The sequence below is a fragment of the Hyperoodon ampullatus genome, assembly GCF_949752795.1.
Source record: "Hyperoodon ampullatus genome assembly, chromosome: 9".
Taxonomy (NCBI): Eukaryota; Metazoa; Chordata; class Mammalia; order Artiodactyla; family Ziphiidae; genus Hyperoodon; species Hyperoodon ampullatus.
In genome coordinates, this window is record NC_136922.1 from 50,077,581 (window position 1) to 50,101,285 (window position 23,705).

Below are 23,705 nucleotides of genomic sequence, written 5' to 3' on the forward strand. Positions count from 1 at the left end.
ATTGGTAAATAAAAACAGATCATGCTTGAAGATGCTACTTTGCTCTGCCCAAACTCAAGTCTTCCTCACCTTCCGCCCCTCTCCCTCCAACCTGGTCGTCATCATGAGCAGGGGAAGTGCATTCTTTTCTTGGCAGGATCTGAAGACCCCCAAAAAAGAAGGATCTAGGAGTCTTTTGAAAGTTTAACCTGCCAAACAAACGATGTTTCCCTTCCCCCCATTCTGCTCATCTTCTTGTTACCTATTCTATTTATTTCTTTTCCTTCACTTCTCCCGACTTTTCTTTATCCCAAACGTTGGGGGACGGATGCTGATATTAACAAATCCACCCAGTCAACAAACTGAACTGGGTACCCACCCCGTTAGCATTCAGAGACAGGCCATGAAGCCAGGACATAAGGGCCTGTGCTCCAAATCTTGGAGAAGAGTGACGTAAAGCTCTTCGCTTCGATTATCTTCCGTTTATCAGTGCTCCCTGTGTCAAGAGATCAATTCGCCGTCTCATATTACTCCTTGCCCTCCACAAACGCAAACTTTCGGGCTCTGAACTCTAGCTCCCCGCGCTCCCCCGCCCCTCCAGTTTCCACTTCAGGCCACACGAGGAGATGAAGTAGAATTCCGCAGCTTTGGGCAGCAAACCGCCTCCTCTATCATCCCAGCAACCGGTGGGAACTTGCCAAAGCTGCCAAGAGAACACCAGACCTTAACCCAGGGCTACGGCTCCCGTCTCTGTACTTTGAGCCTTGAAGAATAAAAGAATCCCGCGAGTAAAAGTTTCCTTGAACCTCGAGCATAAAGGTAGCTTTGATTCAACGCGGATAAAGGTGGGCTTGAACCAGAAGCGGCGCGGCGGGGCGGGGCGGGGCGGGGCGAGACGGGGCGGGGCGGGACAACGTGACCTTAGCCCAGCGCCCAGGCAGCGCACCAGCCCGGGAGGAAACGATGGGCGGGCTGGGCACCACCAGGGGCGGGGCAGGCGCCAGCCCGCAGCGCCTCCCCAGCGCTTGCGCTCGCGCATCGCGCCCCAAGACCATGGGGAAGCTGGTGGCGCTTACCCTGCTGGGCGCCGGCCTGGCCCTAATCGGGGAGAGGCTAATGACGCTTAGGTGAGTTGGCATCTTGGGAGCGTCCTCGGCTCCTATTCTCTTCTTCCAAGTTAGGTTAAGGGCTGCCCGGTGCCGCCTTCCTATAGCGGGTAAGAATGAGCAGTTTGGGACCCCATTCCTCAATCCCACCTAGCAAACTGTCCCTTGAGAAGCGCACATAGGGAAAGTGAGCTGACTTCTTGCCTTTCCTAAGATGGTGGAGCAGAGATGCTCCCCCCTCCCCTTTCCCAGGTCGCCCTTAGCATTCGGCTCCTGAACAAACTAACTCTTTTGGAAGCGCTGAACTTGGGGTAGGGAGCCAGGCTACCAGCCGGATGTTTTTTGGCTGAACTCAGAGGTTGCCCAGGGGAAGTTCCACACTGAGGAGTACTGGGTTACCAACTCGTCCCAGATTAAAAGAGCTAGGTGGGGCTTCCGTGGTGGAGCAGTGGTTGAGAGTCCGCCTGCCGATGCAGGGGACACGGGTTCGTGCCCCGGCCCGGGCAGATCCCACATGCCGCGGAGCAGCTGGGCCCGTGAGCCATGGCCGCTGAGCCTGCGCGTCTGGAGCCTGTGCTCCGCAACGGGAGAGGCCACAACAGTGAGAGGCCCGCATAAAAAAAAAAAAAAAAAAAAAAAAAAAAAAAAAAAAGGGCTAGGTGGACAGCAGGGAAATTAGCCAAAACCTGCAGGGGGAAACTGGCATTTTGTAGGTATCTGACCTTTTGAAGCGGAAGATCTCCTGGTGATAGCCATCCCAGAAATATCTCAGGAAAAGTTAATACTGGGCTGGTAAGAAGAAACGTTAGGTGATGATGTGCATTTCTGAGTGGATCTATTAGCCTCTATTTGTTTTCAATTGTCTTTGGGTTGTTTTTATTTATTTCTCTAAGTAGAAACTGGTCGTCTCCTCAGAGGTTCACGTCTAGAATCTACTGAGGAGCCTAATGCCTTTTTCTTCCTCTTAATTAATTAATTAATTAATTTATTTATTTATTTTTGGCTGCGTTGGGTCTTCGTGCTGCTGCGCGGGCTTTCTCTAGTTGCGGAGAGCGGGGACTACTGTTTGTTGCTGTGTGCAGGCTTCTCCTTGGGGTGGCTTCTCTTGTTGCAGAGCAACGGGCTCTAGGCACACCAGCTTCAGTAGTTATGGCACACAGGCTCAGTAGTTGTGGCGCAGGGGCTTAGTTGCTCTGCGGCATGTGGGATCTTCCCTGACCAGGGCTCGAACCCATGTGCCCTGCGCTGGCAGGCGGATTCTTAACCACTGCGCCAGCAGGGAATTCCCGAGCCTAATGCCTTTTGATAATACTTTCTAGTTCAGCTTGAAAGAGTGTATTGTTACATTTGCTCCCAATGCACCCAAGTGAGAGAATCATAAAAAAATAATAATAATTATAAAGCTGATCTAAGGAGTATTTTTTTTAAAGTGACAGTAGGATAACTCTAAGTGTAGAGTCTTCCTGAATACAATTTAGTAAAAATGTAAAATTATTCCTGGTATTTAGAAGAATGTATCACTGTGGAAACAAAAACACTATTCAGAAATAGTTTGGCCAATTGTTTAAATTGTGGTCAGTTTAATGAATTTAAATACTTGCAAAGTAAATTAGCATAAAATTTTAAAAATAATAGAGTTAAAACAAAAGTTACAGGGTTTAGCTATTAAAATACCCTGTTGAATTTTGGGAAAGCAGTAGGGGGGACAGGGATCAAAAGGCAGAACTATAGGGGGTTAAGGGAACCAAAGTGTAGATTTATAATAGACAATACTTTAGCACATTAAATAATATTATTTTGTGCATTTAAATTAATAATATTTATTTACTATTAAATAAATAATATAGGCACATTACCCAGATAATGTCCACATTATATAAATAAATAAAAGGAGATGTCTACTTATTTGTGATATCATCCATAAATGATGAGAAAGAGAGTTAATGAATATGAAGGTGATTAAAGACCATGTTTAGATGTTGATTTTGGATGTTGTGCATTGACCTCCAGTGTTTTTATCTTCTGCAGAGAAAGAACTAATGCATATCGAGAAGTGGAGCCAGTAGAACCCCAGAACTGCCACCTTATTGAGGGACTTGGTATGTACGTGACAGTACAATTTCTTGGTACCATCCACCTGACAGAGGCTGCCAGCTAATTTAATTTCCTGCTACTTCTTAAACCCTCCTATTGAGGCTTCAGCCTCGTCAGCTTTACCCAAGCTACCTCATCCCGCATCTCCAAGAGGTCTCCTAAATGTCAAAATCTGTGCCTTTTTCTCAGTCCTCTTTCCTACTGACATCTCTCAATCATTTGAAAAATGTTATTGACTACTCTTTGGTTGGTCCCTCGCTGAACTGTGCTCCTGTCCCTTCTGTGAAATTTCATTTCCTTCTCTGTCTTCTTCTGTTGCCTGTCTTACTTCTTTTTTTTCCCCTCCCCTCTCCTTGATGATATTTCTAACTTCAAGTGTCACTTCCTTCAAAATTTATCTGCAAGTACTAAGAGGAGTATGACTTAGCCCTTATTCTCAAGAACCTCACAACCGACTGAGTATTTTTTTTTAATTGAAAATCCATAGCTGGATCCCTAATCACTCAAACTGCAGGCCTTATTTTCCCATCTGAAATCTACTTTACCTTTCTGTCATTTCCTCCCTCATACCCCCACCTATAACCAGCTCTTCTTCTAGACTTCTCCTAAGCATGGTACCCGCATTGTCAAAGAGACTCAGTTCAAAATTTAGGAACCATTTGTTGTCCCCTCATCCCTCACTGTTTCACGTGAGATCTGTTGGCCTCTCCTGGGCCGCCACACAGAGCTGATCTCATCTACTCCTTACTGCCTCAACTGCTTATTCTGGCTCCAAGTCTTTCACTCTCCCTGACAATACTACTAGAAAAACAAAATTCTAGCTAGATTCTGTTCACTGTTCTGGGAATGTGTTCTTTCATTTTCTCACCTTTGCTCATGAAATTACCCCCAATGATTTCTTCATCTCTGCTGGCTGAAATCAGCTGGAAACTCCTCTCGTACCTCTGAACTCTCACAGCACTCTGAAACTCTGATTCACTTGTGACACCTACTACATGCTTTATTTTAGAGCCAGCAGTGTTCTTTCTTTCTCTCACAATCAGACAGTAAACCTCCTAGGGTCAGGGACTGTGATTTATTTCAGTATGTGACAGGATAAAAGCATAGTTTATTGTGACATAAGATATATATATATATATTATATATATTATATAGCTCTCTAAGATATGTTACTAATATATATATATGTATATATTTTTTCTGATATACACATATATCAGAAAAAAATAAGAGCCCTTTTGATTTTAGTTTTCTGTCTTTTTTCCCTCTCAACTTCTAAAAAAAGAAGAGAAGTAGCCTGGTCCTTGTGCTCACTAGTCTTAGATGAGGTCTGTGCTGCCAGCTAGAAAGCAGAATGAACTGATGACAAACTACTTCCTGAGTTTGGTTTTTAAAAACCTGAGCTCCTTCAAGGGATTCTGATGGAGACGGGAGAAGAATATGTGGTTTTTTTGAATAACAGGGACCTTTGCCCCATTCTGGGGGAAGATGAAGACCTAGGAAGGAATGGTTAGAAAGTATCTTTAGGGAGGCTGGATCCTTTATACCGTGCGTCACAGCCTGAGCAAAGGTTATATGCGCACACACGCAGGACGTGGAAGTGGCAAAATTGTCTAAGTTAAAGGGACCACGTGGGCTTGGCAGTGAGTAATTCAGTGGTGACTAGCATAGAATAAAGGCCAGATGGACTTTCCCAAATATTCAGCTTCGTTTTAAAGTTCACCACCTATGGTATTTGCACAACCCTGGCAGTAAGTCAGAAAGAGAGACTCAGGTTGAATTTCCCTCCAGTTTAGTGGAATGTGGGCTCAGGGTCAGATTTAATTTGATTTAAAAAATAAGGAAATATAACATTTAATCATTTGTTCACTGTCTTGTGGAATAATATTCATATTGACTACACATATATCTCTCAAAAGATAAGAGCCTGCCAAGTAATTTAGAGGGGTAATTAGACTAGATCATTTCTAATATCTAATCCACCTCTCAGATTGTATGATTCAAACAGACTTGAGAAGTTAAAACTAGAGCAGAAGAAAAAAATGCCATGTCACTTCTCATGTCTGTTGGCATGTGTACATTTTATATTTGCAGAACTAAACAAGTGAGAATGATCACGGGTCATTTGTCAGTAGGACAATATTGCTATATATCTAAAAATAATAATACTGCCTTATCAAAGGCCTAGTGTCTATGAGCTTTCTGCTGAGTCCTTTGGAAACGTTTACATCATCCTCACAACCACCCTGTAAGGTGGGTGCTGCCATCTGTCTTTGTAGATTAGGAAACTGACACCCAGAAGACTGAAGTTACTTGCCCAGTGGTCCAGAACTAGAGGGTGACAGACAGGCCTAGATTATGAACCAGGGCAGTTTTCTTCTATGCCTTTGTACTCTCTGTTGTGTAACACTGCCTTTCTTATCTACTGACAGCACATTTTTATTATGAAACTTCAGGGAAGTATGATAGCAGCAGAAAACAGAAAATCTGAGATGCAAAAAGGTGAAATATTAATAAATAGAGCTGACCAAGACAAGGCAGGCTAGATATTGAAATAAAGCTCACTAATAAGATAATACTCGCAAGACCCAACTATTCCAGAGTGAAAAGCTTTATGAAACAATGGAAAACACTAAAGGATTGAAGGCAGGGTGTGGTAGGTAGGCAGTAACAGAGCTGGGGAAAAATTCTGATTTGTGTTTTCTTCAAGACCTAGAGTTTTGTGGTTAATTTTATTGGCTAACAAACTCTTCCTCTTTTTGTTTTCCTTCCCCAGTATTCTTTCTGGGAAGAAAGTTTGAAAGGTGAAATAATTCTAACCTCCAACAACCATACCTCAAAGATCTTTTTGTGTTAAGTTCATCCTTTTTCCAAGGCTTTGAGGCTCAAGGATTGTCTTAACTAGGAAGTTGTTTGGTTAATCAAAGCTGGTTAGAATGGGCATCATCAGAAAATCTACAAACAACAAATGCTGAAGAGGGTATGGAGAAAAGGGAATCCTCTTGCACTATTGGTGAGAATGTAAATTGATACAGCCACTATGGAGAACAGTATGGAGTTTCCTTAAAAAACTAAAAATAGGGGCTTCCCTGGTGGCGCAGTGGTTGAGAATCTGCCTGCTAATGCAGGGGACACGGGTTTGAGCCCTGGTCTGGGAAGATCCCACATGCCACGGAGCAACTGGGCCCGTGAGCCACAACTACTGAGCCTGCGTGTCTGGAGCCTGTGCACCGCAACGAGAGGCCACAACAGTGAGAGACCCGTGCACCGCGATGAAGAGTGGCCCCCGCTTGCCACAACAAGAGTGCACCACAATGAGAGGCCGCAATAGTGAGAGGCCCGTGCACCGCGATGAAGAGTGGCCCCCGCTTGCCACAACAAGAGAAAGCCCTCGCACAGAAACGAAGACCCAACACAGCAAAAATTAATTAATTAATTAATAAACTCCTACTCCCAACATCTAAAAAAAAAAAAAAAAAACCTAAAAATAGGGCTTCCCTGGTGGTGCAGTGGTTGAGAGTCCGCCTGCCGATGCAGGGGATGCGGGTTCGTGCCCTGGTCCAGGAGGATCCCATATGCTGCAGAGCGGCTGGGCCCGTGAGCCATGGCCACTGAGCCTGCATGTCCAGAGCCTATGCTCCGCAATGGGAGAGGCCACGGCAGTGAGAGGCCCGCGTACCGCAAAAAAAAAAAAAAAAAAACTAAACTAAAAATAGAATTACCTTATGACTCGGCAATCCCACTATTGGGCATATACCCAGAGAAAACCATAATTCAAAAAGACACATGCACCCCAGTGTTCATTGCAGCACTATTTACAGTAGCCAGGTTATGGAAGCAACCTAAATGCCCATCGACAGACGAATGGATAAAGAAGATATGGTACATACGTACAAAGGAATATTACTCAGCCATGAAAAGGAATGAAATTGGGTCATTTGTAGAGATGTGGATGGATCTAGAGACTGTCATACAGAGTGAAGTAAGTCAGAAAGAGAAAAACAAATATCATATATTAAGGTGTATATGTGGAATCTAGAAAAATGGTACAGATGAACAGGTTTGCAAGGCAGAAATAGAGACACAGATGTAGAGAACAAACGTTTGGACACCAAGGGGGGAAAGTGGGGTGGGGGGTGGTGGTGGTGGGATGAATTGGGAGATTGGGATTGACATATATACACTAATATGTATAAAATAGATATCTAATAAGAACCTGCTGTATAAAAATAAATAAATAAAATAAAATTCAAATTAAAAAAAAAGAAGAGCATGTGGCTTTGTTACATCCTGTTTCTACCATATTTGTAAATTACAGTTTACCACACTCAATAACCATTGCCTTCATTTCACCCTCAATGCTGCCTTCTTGGGTTCACATTATATGTGGGTCTATCTCTCTATGAGAAGCTACGCGAGCCCCTTTTTCATCCTGTTCTTAGTCATATCTTACTTATCATATGCCTCTTTCCATAGAAAAATGCTCATGACCAGCTCTCAATGAGAAAAAGATCTGACTAAAATCTTTCAAATTCAATTATTTCCAATAGTTCATCCTAAGATCTATTGGTTTTATAACAGAGAACAGTTACTCAGTAATTTCCCAATATGATAGGAGAAGGATAGATTTTTCAGGCCTCAACAATTTGGAGAGGAGAAATACTTGGCAGAAAGACCTTTAAGAGAGCTTCGCAGTGAGGACTTTCCAAATGTTATCACTTGGTCTGTAGATAAGTCTTCTGTGGGGAATAAAGCTGAATCTCTTAGGACATACCCTGAGAGTTTTAATTTAAAGAATAAATCTAGGATATGAATTTATTTTATAGTTATTTGCTTTTTTTCTCCTGAAAAGGGACTTCTAAAAAAAAAAAGAATTTAGTATTTCAAGAGTCTGGCTCAGGTTTTAGTGGAGTGTATCATGCCTGTGGGAGTCCTGAAAGTTAATAGTTAAAATAGTTTAAAAAGTTAAAATAGTTAAATAGTTAAAAAAAGTTAAGGTAGTTTCCAAAAGAAGTTCAAAGTCTTGACTATGTGCGAGATTTACTTTTTAAGCCTTTGTACATGCATCTTTCTGACCCTCTGCTTCTTTTGCAGAAAATGGCTCTGAAGATATTGATATACTTCCTAGGGGGCTGGCTTTTATCTCCAGTGTGAGTATTTTCCATGCCCCTCAGATGCTCATGTCAATAGCTGCATGGACAGTACATTAATGTTGCTGACTACAGCTGCCAGATGGATCCCTACACATTCATCCCGCCCATGGGTAAACTAGTCAACCAAAAAAGCCAAAATGGGATTCCAGGAGGCTAATTAAGATACCACGGAAATGCCAGGCTTGCCTAACCCTTGGTGGGCAGCTCCCTGTGGGCAGTTATATACCCAGTAGTGTCTCAATAAATGTATATTGAATTCCATTCGATTCCTAGATGAGGCTCCAGATTTGCTCAGCTGTTGTTCATCCTCATCATCGCCCTATTTGCTGGGCCTCAGCTTCTGGAAATCATCTTCTCCCTAATTAGTATTCCTCTCATCATGCCTTCCTGTGTTTGGAGCTCAGTAAATGTTTGTGGATTGAATGATAACCATGTTACTCAATTCAAAACCCTGAGCATTTTCCATCTTGGGTACCTTGCCTTTCAAAGAGAAGCTCTTTCAAAAAGGAGTAGGGAAAAACCTGCATTTTATTCTCAATACCACCTTCACAGGTTTGGGATGATGAGGAAGCTATGTGAAGGACTGAATTTAAATAAATTAAAATGTATATGTTGTGAAGATGTTGAAAATTATCATGTACTTATTAAATCAGTTGCATTTGGAACAGGACCTAGGATTTTGAAAAAAGGAGATTGACTACATTTCCAATGTGAATTCTGATTGCTGGAATTACATGCTCTAATATTCCATTTTGGCCAATGAAATACTACCAAATAACATAAATTTTTAAAATCTATATCTTTTTGGCCAGAAACAGGGCACATAAAATATTCCTTAATGGCCCCAATTTCTAAATTCTTAAGTATAGTCAGGGTCTCATTTGGATTTTAAATTGCTGCTGCTGGTGGTACATGTGAGGGTGGGAGGGTGGGTGGGAGGGATTTTATTTCTTTAGTTTTCCTCCAAAACCAAAAATAAAACAAAGCTGTCTAGAAAAGCTTTTTCTTTGTTGACTTAAATTACCTATTGTCAATTTAGATTTTCAATGTTATGCCAAATAGTCCTTTAAAAATAATTACTTTACAGCTAGGAGATTTCTTTGCTATTAGGAAATAATATTTGTAGTTCCTATTGTATGTTTCTTTTCTATTTTCACTAGAACTAAGTGTACTAAATTCTTGCTATTCAGAAAGTAGAGATTTTCATCACAAATAATTCCATGAGAAATGTTAGCTCCTTTTGCAAAATAACAAACAACTCTTTCTTATAGGATAAGGATAATGTTCTTTGCTTATTTTTAATCTTTCTGTACTGCAATAAATTCAAGTCCTTGTTCTTGGTTACCTCCTACTGCCCTTTCTTGCCATCCTAGAACATGTTTGGAAGATGCTGATTTAGAGAGTAATTCTGTGCGATAGATATCTTTAGTCTATTTAGAGGTGCCAAGCAGGCTATTTGCTTCCTTACCTTGGGACTGGGCATGCTCTTTGCCTGCAAGATTACTCCCTTCTTCAATGTTATTGGCTAACTCCTACTTCTCTATGAGGGCTCATCGTGGTGGCATCCACGATGGTGGACGCACGTGGTGGCATCGTGGTCATCATCCTCAGGAAAATCCCTAACACTCTCTTTCTGGGCAAGGTGGCTCTTTGATGGTCCTACAGGTTCCCTGTGGTTAGGGTCTTAGATGCCACACCATATCTGATACACTTGCTCAGTGCTGCCTCCCTGGATTTCAATCCTTTTGAGACCAGGACTTTGGAATGTACATTGCCACACTAGCACCTAACATACTACCTGGTATACACAGGTGCTTGACTACCTACTGAATGTATGTACTGGTGAATGAGGGCAGTGGAGGAGTTCCATGCCTGTCCACATGTACCTGTAGTCTGCTGGTGGAAATAAGATGCCTGCACATCCAGGTGATTTTCACCATTTTCAGTGGTGAATGGTGTCAAAAGAATTGCTTGCAATCACTTGCCACAGATTCTTACCCAACTGCCTTAAACAGAAAACCAGGCAAGTGTGAAGCCATTTCTTAGAAGAGTTTCATTTATCATGACTCTTAATGTAGGCCAAGTTTGTTTGCCATGCCCTACCCTTATTCCCCAATCAAATCATTTCCATTTCCAGAGCACCCAGTCCTTCTACTAGCTGTCAGTGCCTTCACATTCCCTCTAGCTCCCACGGTACTTGCTGTGGTGTTCCACCTTGAGCTGCCTTCCTGAGCAATCTTCTCTACTGTCAAACCTTTCTTTATGGTGTGGCAGAAAGAGGCTGTACAACTAATGATCTGAGTGATTTAGGCAATTCGCTTCTCTGGGCTTAATTTTCCTTAGGTGAAAAAGGGAAGAATTAGATGTCTCTGACTTTTTTCCCCAATGTTACTGGACTTAGTGACAAATTGACTATGGAGGGAAGGGTAGACTTGGAGACTCAATTTTCTGGCCTGATGTTGGGGAGAGCAGTGATTCCCTTAACAGAGAAGAATAGATACAAATGAGATCAAGGATTCTAGGAGAGATGATTCTGGTTTTGACCATTTGATTTTGAGCTGCCCTTAGGAAGAAGTTGGGATGCCAGCTAGGGCTCCAAAGAGGGGTTCCCGGGAAATGTGCATATTTGAAAATCACTGGTATAGAAGAAATACCTGTAACCTTATAAGTAAGAGCTACAAGGGAAGAGTGTAGAATGAGAAGGAAAGAGGGATGGATGAGGACAGAGGAGGAAAGGGCAGGAAGAGAATTTAGACTAGCCCTATGCAGTATAAGAGCTAGAACAGGGCAAAGGGATTTGGCAAAGAATTTGATAAGGAAGCAGTAAGCAAAGAGTGAGCCTTCCTTAGAAGACGGGCTCTTGACTGACGATGGCAGATTCGAGCTCTGGAAGCAGAAGTTCGTGGCTAGGGACATGCCGATCTCTCCTCTAGGTGTGGTGACTTAAGGAGAAGGAATGATAGAGGGAACAGACCTTCCACTGATGGGCTTCAGTGGCCAGTATTGTCTGGGGAAAGCTAGATTTCCCATAAGATTTAAGCATAGAAGAACTGCTCTAAGAAAAGCTTGAAGATATAGGTGGGGTTGTTTGAAACTGAAGATTACTACCCCAGGGGTTGGGGGGCGGGAAGGGAAGGACAGTGGAAGGGCCAAGAATAGTATAATTGTAAGTAAGAGAGTATGTGTGTGTGTGTGTGTGTGTGTGTGTGTGTAAGAAAGGAAGGGGAGAAGGAGAGCAAGGGAGAAGGTAGAGTAGGAAGAAGGAAGAAGGAGGGAGAGAGAGAGAGAAGGAAAGAATTTAAACTGATTATAAGTGGAAATGAGGGTACAAGAAAAAATACAATGTTGTTGATGTTGATATACATCAGAGTGATGCGGGAAGGATACAGGGAGGAAGTGGGCTGAGTTTTGTAATTGGTATAGAATAAACCAACCCCAAGTTTTGACACAATGACCTGGGATGCAGCAAAGGCCCAATACATTCAGGATGCCTATTATTGGTTGATAAACACCTGGTTCTTCCAGGAGAAAGAGCCACTGTCCAAGTTACTGGAATGAACTTTTTACAATATTTGGAGCAAAGGATTCACATCCAAATCTTTGGACATATCTGTGGGAACAAAATAGGTCAGAAATAGTAAACTGTATGAAACTGGTTCCCCTATGTTAATTCTTGGCTGATTATTCTCTTTGTCATTACATAATATAATGGATGTAGGATGGGAGCAGTGCAATAAACCCATACACCCCTTCTCTCTGCTTTGAGGAGCGTTCGTTATATATACAATAGGACTAGAAAGAACCTTCGCAATTAAATAATTTAATTTCCTCATTTTATAAATGAGAAACCTGTAGTACAGGCAGGTCAAGGGACTCAAACAAAGTAATACAGCTTAGTCTCTTGCATTATGCTTTTTGGTCTAATTTCTGCTCTATATATTAAAAATTGAACATAGGTTCTTCCCATATTCCCATCTGCAGTGGCTTAGATGACATTGGTAATCCCTCAGATCAGATAATGGCAATACCTGACAGTGTGAAAAATCCCAGAAATCTAAAAGAAATTTAGAGCTCTGAACATTTTTGTTAGGCCTTGAGATTTTAGCTTCCATGTGAAAATGCTGCTTTGATATGTGTATATGTGCATACTTATTCTCTATATTTTAAAGGGATTAAAATATCCAGGCATGCCAAACTTTGCACCAGATGAGCCAGGACAAATCTTCTTGATGGATTTAAATGAGCAAAACCCAAGGGTCCAGGCACTAAACATCAGTGATGGTTTTGACAAAGCATCATTTAATCCACATGGGATCAGTACTTTCATCGACAAAGGTAAAGCTTGAATGCTTAAGAATAAGGGGAAAATGAGGGAAATACAAACCACTCATCCTCAGCTATTCAACATGTATGTGAAAGGAGGGAAGATGCTATTTTACCATGAAGATGTATATTTATAAGATAATAAATATGTATCAAAACATTTTTTAATGTCATGTTAAAGAGGGGGAGACCAGACTGTGGTCACACCCTCTTTCCCCTACCCCCTTTTCTTCTCATCTGACCATCAAAACCAGTTGGGATATTGTTCTCAGAAATCTAACATATAAATTAAAGGCCCTTTGAAAATAATCTCATGACATTTATAAAGCAACATAAAAGGAAACAATGGATGAATTAGACATTGTTAAAATTAAAAACTTCAAAAGACACCATCAAGGAAGTGAAGAAACAACCTAAAGCATAAGAGAAAAAGATGTGCAAATCAGATGTCTGATGAGGCTCATATCCAGAATATATAATTTTTACATCTCAACAACAAAAAGACAAATACCCAGTTAAAAAATGGACAAAGGATCTCAGTATGTCTTTCCAAAGAGATACACAAATGGCCAATAAACACATGAAAAGATACTCAGTATCCTTAGTCATTAGGGAAATGCAAATGAAAACCATAATGAGACACCATTTCACACCCATAGGGTGGCTATAATTAAAAAAAGACAGACAGTAACAAACATTGGCAAGGATGTAGGGAAACTGGCATCCTCACACTTTGCTGGTGGGATTGAGTGCAGTCACTTTTGAATGCAGTTTGATGGTTCCCCAAAATGTTAAAGGTAGATCTACCATATGATGCAGAAACTCTACTCCTTGGCACATACCTAAGAGAACTGAAAACATAGGTCTATACAAAAACTTACACACATATATTCATAGCAACATTACTCCTAATACTCAAAAGGTGAAAATAATCCAAATTCCCATGAAATGTTGAATGCATAACCAAAAGGTGGTATGTTTATACAATGGAATATTATTCGGCAATAAAAAGAAATGAAGTATTGATGAATGCTACGACATGGATGAGCCGTGTAAACATTATCCTAAGTGAAAGAATTCAGTCACTTAAATGCCACATATTGTATGATTCCATTTATATTAAATGTGCAGAATAGGCAAATCTATAGAGACAAAAAGTATATTAGTGGTTGGCAGGGACTTGGGGGTGGGCAGGGAATGGGGAGTGACAGCCAATGGATATGGGATTTCTTTTTGGGGTGATGAAAATATTCTGGAACTAGAAAGTGGCTATGGTTGCACAACTCTGAATACACTGAAAACCACTAAACTATACATTTTGAAAGTGTGAGTTTAATGGCAAGTGAATTCTATCTCAAAAAAGCTATTGTAGAAAACAAAGCATAGTTATGAATACACTGTATATGCTTTAAAACAATAATTTCCAATATTATTTTTTACTTTATAGTTTATAATTCCAGACTAACTTAATTTTTAGATATTTGTGGGTCCACAGATCATGTAGAAGATAAGAAGAATGAAACCTCACTAGTAGTAACTATTAATAGGTGAAGGGAAGGCCAAATGGAAATGTTGCAAATCAAAAATTTTAAATAAATGGTGTTTTAATTCTTCCAAATACATACTGAAGTTACAAGGCATTGTTAATTGTGAAGTTAAATTTGCTAGAGTGATTTAAATGAATAAAAAATGACTAATAATTATCTCAATCCACTTATCCAACCGATCAATGTTTCATTCTTTCATCTGCACCAACAGACTTGTTCATTTTTAAACAAATGGGTACCTTTTAAAATACTTGAATACTATCTTACTAAGTAGGTTAAATATTCCCCTGAAATCTAATATATGATGTTTACTTGCCTAGCAAGCCCTTCTTTAAAAGATAATTGTACTAACAATTTTATATTGCTTTACAGTTTATAAAGCACTTTATATATATTTTATTCCTCAAAATAAAACCCTGGGCCCAACCTTGACTCTTCCCCTCTCCCTGCCGCATTCAGTCAACTAGTTACAAAGTTCTGTCCAGTTTAACCCTCAAATATCTCTCCAAGCTGCTGACCTCTCCCCATCCTCACTGCACCATCCCAGTCCAAGTCCCCAACATGTCTATCCTAGATTCTGCAGTGGTCCCTGATTGCACTTTCCCTATTATACCAACTCAAGCCGTTTTTATAAGCAAGCATTATTTTTTGTACAAATCTGATCATGTCACTCCCTTCTGAAAATTCACCATATTGTTCCTGTCACTCTGAAGATAAACCCCAAATCTCCAGAATGGTTTCCTAGGCGCTACTCCTACATATTCTGGCATCTGGATGCTCTCTCCAGCCTCAGTGGGCACCACTGTCTCCCTGACTCTCTGGACTAGTCACACTGGATTTCCCTTAGTCCTGCAGAATGCTGCATGCCTCAGGGCCTTTGCATCTGTAATTCGCTCTGCCTGGAATGTCTTTCCATTTATTTCTGGCTTATTCTTTTTCATCATTCAGGCCTCAGCTAAAATGTCACCTTCTCAGGGAAGCCTTCCCATCATCTTATTTCAGGCTGTGAAACTTGCTATATTTCTTCTCAATGAACTTCCTCTTTTAGCACTCATCAAAATGGTAATTAATGCTTTTTATTAATGTTAAAACAACCTTCTTTCCCTCTCCCACTATTGCTCTATAGTGGGCTCCTTCTCATCTCTAGATCCAAGCTTAACTGTCACTTTTCAAGTGGGTGCAACTGTATGAAGAAGGCATATCTCCCCACTCCCATATTCTTTTATTTACTAATTATTTCCTCCCTGTTTTCTTCTCTAGAATGTAACCATCATAAAAACATATGTGACTTGTTCATTGCCAGATTCCCAGAGTCTAGAACAGTGTCTGCAGCATGTTAGGTGCTCTGTGAACATGTGTTAAATGAATAAATGAATGAACCCTATGAGTCAGGCAGGGCAGATACTGATAGTTTTATAGATGGAGAAATGGAGTTTAGAGACATGCAGTAAAGTGTGACTTCACTTCTGTCATTAGTAAATGGCAATGCCAGAAGTAGAACCCAGATGGTCTTACTTCTAATCCTATGTCCTTAATTCAGGTGAAATTTGGGCTCCTGGCTCTATTTAAATAATTTGAGGGTCATCACTTTTTTGCCTGACACCCAACTAGACATATGATGCTTCATTGGAGGTGTAATGAGTGATCAGATTAACCTGGAGCTATTTTATTCCATGGGATAGTGTTAGAGGTGGGTTTTTTTTTTTTTAAGGGGGGAAGGGGAGGTGAGGGTTGGTTTTGGTTTGTTTTTGCTTTTTTTTTTTTTTTATGATGGGACCAGTTTACAGATTAATCCTCAGGCATATAATCAGGCTTTCAGAAGTTAAGTATGTTATGATTGACAACTTATTTTATTTGTTAGTGACCTCCCTTAATTATGTATTTAATTCATAAGGCCAAAACAGTACACATAAAGTGGCATGAATGAGAAGACAGAAAACAAAAGTCTTCTCACCAAGCATCTCTTATATGAAAAGAGGCCTTAAGAAGGGGGTAAAGCCAGGGCAGCAATGTATTTTTCATGCTGTGTCCAGCAAGAGTGTCTTGTCGAAGGGCCATGTGAGGGCTAAATGCTACTCAGGTTCTGCTTGCCAAGTCCCTGGAACAGAGTTGCCATGCCCTGGAACAGAGTTGGGTCAGACCAAAAGAAAGATTCATCTGCGAGGGAGCACTTTTCCTTAATTCAGGTAAAGGTGCCCATGTGGTTCAGGGGCCCTGAGTATAAGCCCCACATCTCAGGGCTCTGGCCTGCCCCGCTGCATGACTGGAAACCCCATCAAGAAAGGAACTGGGGAGATGAACGCAGATCAAATCCTGAATGGGAGCATGGGCCCAGGCTCTTTCAAACTCCAGAGTGCATCTGACTTAGAAGTCCTGATAAGTCAGAAAACAGTACTCTGAGAAGCTAGAGTACTGCCCCCAATCCTGTTCACAGCAGTTCACATTCCGGTATGAGAACAGATAGGTGAACATTCCTGAGGTTGGTTATACCTAAAATTGGCTAATCTATTTTCTTCTACATTTGTATTTACATTCCACGTCTACTGGGTTCATGAATAACTAAATATCGTTACTGCAACCTCAGGTAGGTGACTTGTGTCAGGAGTTCATTCTCTACCTGGGAAATGTTCATTTTAAAATATTTAGACAGGCCTGACACTTCTTGAATGTGTGTTGCAATGTAGGCAGTTCTCACAGAACAGAATTCTCGGCAAAGATTTGCTTGCTTGTACCCACTTCTCTTGTTGAGGGGCCACCTTGGGAAACCGCATCCGTGTTTATGCACCACTGTAGTTCTGCATCTTCCTGTTAGAGAGGGTGTGCAGGTGAGGCTGAAAGGAGCATTGCAGAAACATCTGGGCTTGGCTTTGCCACTGGGTGGTTATGAAATTGCTGACAAGTCATTAACCTTCTGAGTGTCAGTTTCTTCAATAAAATGAGGATTCTGGCATTTGTTTGACTTACCTATCAGATGGGTTGCGAGGATCAAATGCAAGATGTATAAGAAAAATCCTTGGACATGACCAAGTTCTACACTAGGTGTAATGATAGTTGCAACAGAAGCAAACTTCTTGGAAATTATGTCTTTTTTCCACTTTAGACCAAATTGTTTATCTTTATGTTGTGAATCATCCCCACATGGAGTCCACTGTGGAGATATTTAAATTTGAGGAACAACGTTCTTTGGTACACCTGAAAACTATAAAACACGAACTTCTCAAAAGGTATGGAATTAAAGTATTTAATTTGTGCCTCTGCTGTTTGCTTTGTTTTCTTTAGTTCACAGCCTTTGTTAAACTTTTGTTTTGAAGCTTTTTCTTCTAAAGCTTTCTAAAGGTTCTCATGGTGACACTGACCAGCACCTCACTAGAAACTGCCGTCTTCGGTATTGAATATCTTTATATTCTCCAACTTTTGTTTGTTTTTTTTTTGTGGTACGTGGGCCTCTCATTGTTGTGGCCTCTCCCGTTGCGGAGCACAGGCTCCGGACACGCAGGCTCAGCGGCCATGGCTCACGGGCCTAGCTGCTCCGTGGTATGTGGGATCTTCCCAGACCGGGGCACGAACCCGTGTCCCCTGCATCGGCAGGCGGACTCTCAACCACTGCGCCACCAGGGAAGCCCTGGATTTTTTTTTAACAGTTTCCCCAAAGGAATGTTTCTTGCTTATTACTGACATTTGGTATGTTTCGTTCATTGGAATATTTCTTACTTATTTTCTACATGTTTCAAAATCCTGGGAGAATTACAGGATTTGATAAACATTTTGAAGGCAGGAAAACCCCAAATTGTCTCTTCTTTGAGAGTCAGGACTACCTTCTGGTGCGGAAAAATTGCTGTTGGAAAAATGGACAATTTAGATTCTCTCTGGTATGGTTAAAAACAATAAAATGTGTTGGTGGAGTTTTTCTTTGGATACGCAATCACCAAACAGTTCCAAAACCTACTGTTTTTACCACTGAAATTTAAATTGTGAGATAGGTTTTAAATGTCTAGAATGCAACTGATAAGCTTTTCTTGAACTGTTAGATTTCTTTTTGAAGTAGAGTTGTTTCATGTTTAATTTGTATTTGTAAAAAAAGAAAAAAACAAAAAAAATTTAAAAATCTGAATAACACAAAACCAGAGCAAAACTGTTATGCCTTCTATTTATCTTTGATTCCAGTCTTGGCAATTGTTTAAAGAAAAATAGTAATAATAAAAAAAACCCTAGATTTGTTCTATCAGGTTCACAGTGTGTTGGGAATTATAGAATCCCTCTTTCACCTGTAAAAAAAAAAAAAAAAAAAACAGTCACAAGTCACCAGATTTAGATTTGAGAGGTTTATTCGTATACTTGTCTGTTTTTGCTGATTTCTGTGGAAGGGAGGAGTGATAAAATAACAAATGGCTAAAAGAAAATCCATCAGGACAATGAAAAGTCATGTACTTTCTGTGGAATCCTTTAATCCATACTAGTTCATGTATACTTTCTCAAACTGATGAATTTATTGGTCTTTGAGATTTAGTGATTTTAAATAGCCCATGGGTTTTTTCTTTTCCTCTCTCTGTCTCTTTTTTTATTTTTCTTTTTCATTTTAGTGTGAATGACATTGTGGTTCTCGGAGCAGAACAGTTCTATGCCACCAGAGACCACTATTTTACCAACTTCTTCTTGGTACTATTAGAGATGGTCATGGATCTTCGCTGGACTTACATTCTTTTTTACAGTCCAAGAGAGGTTAAAGTGGTGGCCAAAGGATTTAGTTCTGCCAATGGGATCACCATCTCACCAGACAAGAAGTAAGCTCTTTTATAAATTCCAACCCTTTACCCTTGACATTTTCATGGATTCCTTCCCTGAAGAAGTGCTTACTTCCTGAGGCTTAAGTAGTCAATATATGTGTGGAGGGATCCAGCGTGGCCAGGGTTCACAATAAATGTGTGATCTTAAGCCAACCATTGCCCTCTTGCACTTTAGGGTCCCCCAACAAAATGAGGGATTTTGACTCAAGGATATGAGGTCCTTGTTCCAAATTCTTATGTGACTAGAAAAGAGTATAAATGCAGGATACCTCTGCCCCTTATGAGGCTAGAAGGTCTTTAATCACTTATACTAAGTTCAGTTACCCAAAAGTTCTTACTGGAGAGGGAGACCCAACTTAGATTGGGCATTGGGATTGTATAAGTTTCAGACTTACTGTTATACTACAACAGAATTTTCTATGAGAAGACATTATTTTATGCAGCATAAAATTTTATGAGAAACACTCTTTTAAAGTGTTTTTAAAATGGAAGGTTATTTAAAGAGAAGAGTACCATGAATATTAAATGTAAAGGTGACATAATAAATAGAGGTGATCCCTGTGGAAAACAAAGCTAAGTATTCTTCCTCTTTTTAAAAATAATTGTGATTGAGTTTCATGATCATCTGCTACTTCTTTTCAAGCACGAGTTTCTGGAAGTATAGGCTCTATTGGACTTATGAGAGGTCCACTTACCTCCATTCAATTTAAAGAATAAAGTGTGACTCCTAACTGATGAGACTGAGCCTATATGTCATCTAGAAACACAATTCCATTACCTTATGGTCATATCTCATATTCAACGCTTACTTAAAGCACTTCAAGAGTATTAAAAATAGCAGTCCATTATCTTTTACTGTGGTTTAGAAAGGCACTGTAGTGGCACTTTGAGCTATTGTGAATTTGTATACTTCTTCTCCAAAATAAAAGTTAGTATCATCTCTCATTACTACTTGCTTAAATGTAAATGTTACTTACTTCAAAGGTATATCTACGTAGCTGATGTACTGGATAAGAATATTCATGTAATGAAAAAAAACATGACAACTGGGATTTAACTCAACTCAAGGTAAAAGTACTCTGTCTTCCCACACAACGTGTTCTATTACATTAGTTCCCAAGCTGGGAATGTGCTCCCTGAATGAAGGAAATGAGACTGTTTTAGAAGAATGTTGGTGAGATTATGCTTGCATTTCTAAAATTCAGTAGCAAAAATCTAATTTCAGGAGCCAGAAGGAGCTGGTGGGAGGGAGGATGTAGGGAAGAAAGTCAAAACAATGTCTTCACTACTTCCTCTTTGTTGGAAGGTAATCCAGTTGGGCACCTTAGTGGATAACTTAACTGTTGATCCTGACACGGGAGATATTTTGGCAGGATGCCATCCTAATGCCATCAAGCTGCTGATGTATAGTACTGAGGATCCTCCAGGGTCAGAAGTAAGTTCTTACACTTCTCTAAGCTCATGGGAAACGCGGCAAGAACAAACAATTTGTTGAGGTGACTTGGGAGAATTTAGCAGGTCATATGTGATGTTCCAGAATTGAACAAATTCTGCATATGGGAAGAGTAAAGATTTGGGGCAGGATGGGGAGATACAGCCCACTAACCCCTTCAGGACACCTGGTGACAGTTTAACATCAGTGCTAAACAGCATATCCCATCCTTGCAAAGGCTGTACTTGCTATTAGGAATCATGGGAAAATATAAGCTTGATTATTCATATTGACCCAGATTCCCATATCATAGTTCCAATCAGGATGTAGGCTCTGAGCAGGCCCTAAAGTTAGGCAAAGGGAGAGTCATATATGGAAACATCTTTCATACTGCCCAACAGGAAGCTCCCATGAAAGGGTTTAAACGACTGTAGTCTCATAACAAAATTAGATTTTGCCCGCAGGTTCTATTATATACGATAGTGTTGAAGAATGTCTCATTTTATAGATGTTACTTTAAATCTCTTCTAAAATAATATCATATGCCATTGAATTTATTTATTTATTTATTTTTATTTTTTGCGATATGCGGGCCTCTCACTGTTGTGGCCTCTCCCGTTGCGGAGCACAGGCTCCGGACGCGCAGGCTCAGCAGCCATGGCTCACGGGCCCAGCTGCTCTGCGGCATGTGGGATCTTCCCAGACTGGGGCACGAACCCGTGTCCCCTGCATCGGCAGGCGGACTCTCAACCACTGTGCCACCAGGGAAGCCCTGCCATTGAATTTTATATGGCATTAGAAACAATAGTATAAAGCATTGCAATTTCTATAGCATTGAGCTTAAGAATAAAAAAATCTCTAGTGAATTTAAATACAGATATAAATTCTTGGCACACATACTATGAGAGATTTATTCACAAAAATTTACTGAGCACTTACAATGTACTAGTCTTTGTTCTAATGCTTAGAAAACAATCAGAAAACAAAACATGCAAAGATCCCTGCTGTTAGGGAGGGAGAAAGACAATGAATAATAAGCATAAGAAATAAGTAAATTAGATAGTAATTTTGAAAGTGGTAAGTTCTATGGGAAGAAAAAGCATAACAGTAAAAGGGATCAGGATTGCTGTGAACAGAGGGATGGCAGGTCTTATTAAATATGGAGACTAGGCTATGCCTCATTGACAAGGTAAAGTTTGAACAAAGAGGAGAATATTTGAATCTAGGTTTGGGGAGTTGGGAAATTGAGACTCAAATCCCACCCTGGTAATTGGCCCATGGGTAAAGTAGAACATACAGTTATTCTGCTTCCAATATTGCTATTCTTTAGGATAAAAAAATTTTTTTAAAAGATTTGTTTCTTTTATTAACATATTAGTCACGACTTTTTTTGTTTTGTTTTTGGCTCTGCTGCATGGCTTGTGGGATCTTAGTTCCCTGACCAGGGATTGAACCCGTGCCCTCACCAGTGAAAGCATGAAGTCCTAACCACTGGACTGCCAGAGAATTCCCTAGTCAACAATTTCTTGACAAAAACCAACAACAACCAAAAACAAACAAACAAAACACCCCAAAACATCAAAAAATATAAAAAGAAACAAAAGTCCAGCCTGAGACTAGAACCTGAAGAATTGTTACCCTAAGCTACCCTAGCCTCAGATATATGCCCCCCAAAGTGATACATATAACTTTTCTACAAATGCCCAACAACATCTGCTTTAAGAGAATGAAAATATGATCCATAGAATGATAAGAAAATTGTTTAGACTCTTTTTCATGTCTCCATTTTCAAGTTTAATCATTTGTTTATTTTAGATAAGACTTCTTTCTTCACAATCACTGACACCCTTTATTTCTGGTGGAGGCTAATGTTTTCTACATGAGTTCCAGCTTGAGTTTTCCATGTAACAAACCTGAGATAAAGTTGTAGGATTTTCCTCAAGATAAAACAAAAACAAAAACAAAAAAACCTAAATTCTATTTTAATAAGAGATGTTGATATAGACTCATGACTCATGAAATCCTAATCCTCAATTAAATCCTAATTTAATTCACGTCATGCCCTATTTGAATGAACTTCATCCAGGCTATTTGGAAACCTGAGCACTTATGTATTTACTGATTAGCAAACTAAACTGTGTAAATCCTGTGGATCAATAACAGTACTAGGCAGTGATGTGTCAGATTGAATTCCAAAGTATGCATTCTTTATGCTTCCTTGAGGGAGGGGTCCAGCTGTGAAAACTACCATCTACTGGTTCTGGGTTGGGTTGGCTGGCTAACTGGTTGTCCTTTCATTACCTTGTCCCATGTTTCCCTCCTCATCCTGTATGCCCAGTCAAAGGCAAGAACCTTTCCACAGAGGGAGCAACACCGTTCACTCAAGATTAGATAAGAGCATTCACAGTTCTTACCTCTCACTATAGAGAAGTCCGAACTATCAAAATTGTGTAAACCATCTGTTGAGGAATTTGGCTAATGTGAGATCACTAGTCCACTTGACTGACTAGATATCGTTAGGACACTGATACTTTCATCAGAAGAAGAAAAAGAAAAGATTGAAGATGTATGGATTTTAGCTTATTGATTTCTGAGAAACATATTACTCCTGGAGTACTTGGGAAGGAAAACATCCCTGATGGCTGTTTGTTCATAGTCTACTAATGAATGATCTTTCTTGACAGGTACTTCGCATCCGGAATGCTTTGTCTGAGAAGCCCAGGATAAGCACTGAGTATGCCAACAATGGCTCAATGCTTCAGGGCAGCTCTGTGGCTTCTGTGTACCAGGGGAAGCTTCTCATAGGCACTGTATTTCACAAAGCTCTGTACTGTGTGCTCTAGGGTCCAGATATTTCAAAAAGTCTACATATTTGGTAAAAGTAAACCCTTAATTATATGATAACTGGAACTGTAAGTAAATGACAATAACAATAACTAAATAATAAATTTTTATTGGACACACCAATAAAAATGTGTCCGGCTTTTCTCATGGATAGAAGTAAAGAAGCAGAGAGATTATGTAATATCCACCTAATTGCAAGTCAAGATAGTGACAGTCCAACAAGAAACTAAACCTCTTAAGTCTTTTTATCTACCGCCTCCAATATTCTTTCTACAATAAGATGAGTGAGCTGTGGTAAGTGAGGTGTCCAAGCTCACCTAGGGCTCCTTGGTAAACTGTGTGGCAAAATTAACCTCCTGCAACTGTGATGTTCTGAGCCTCCTGCAGTCCAGACCAGGAGAAAAGCTAATGTTCAAATATTTATAATTCCTCCTCTCTTCCCT

The 23,705-nt window shown here is 40.2% G+C and overlaps 1 protein-coding gene across 1 annotated transcript; it reads left to right on the forward strand.

Moving 5' to 3' along the window:
* Window positions 1-1,032: 1,032 nt before the first annotated feature.
* Window positions 1,033-23,261, forward strand: PON3 (paraoxonase 3; the record flags this gene model as incomplete). The annotated part of the gene is given in 10 exon segments (XM_079711452.1): window positions 1,033-1,106; window positions 3,114-3,184; window positions 8,274-8,329; window positions 12,502-12,667; window positions 17,303-17,426; window positions 18,783-18,983; window positions 19,971-20,016; window positions 20,019-20,054; window positions 20,293-20,421; window positions 23,103-23,261. Coding segments are annotated over 10 exon segments (1,062 nt in total).
* Between the last annotated feature and the right edge of the window lie 444 nt (window positions 23,262-23,705).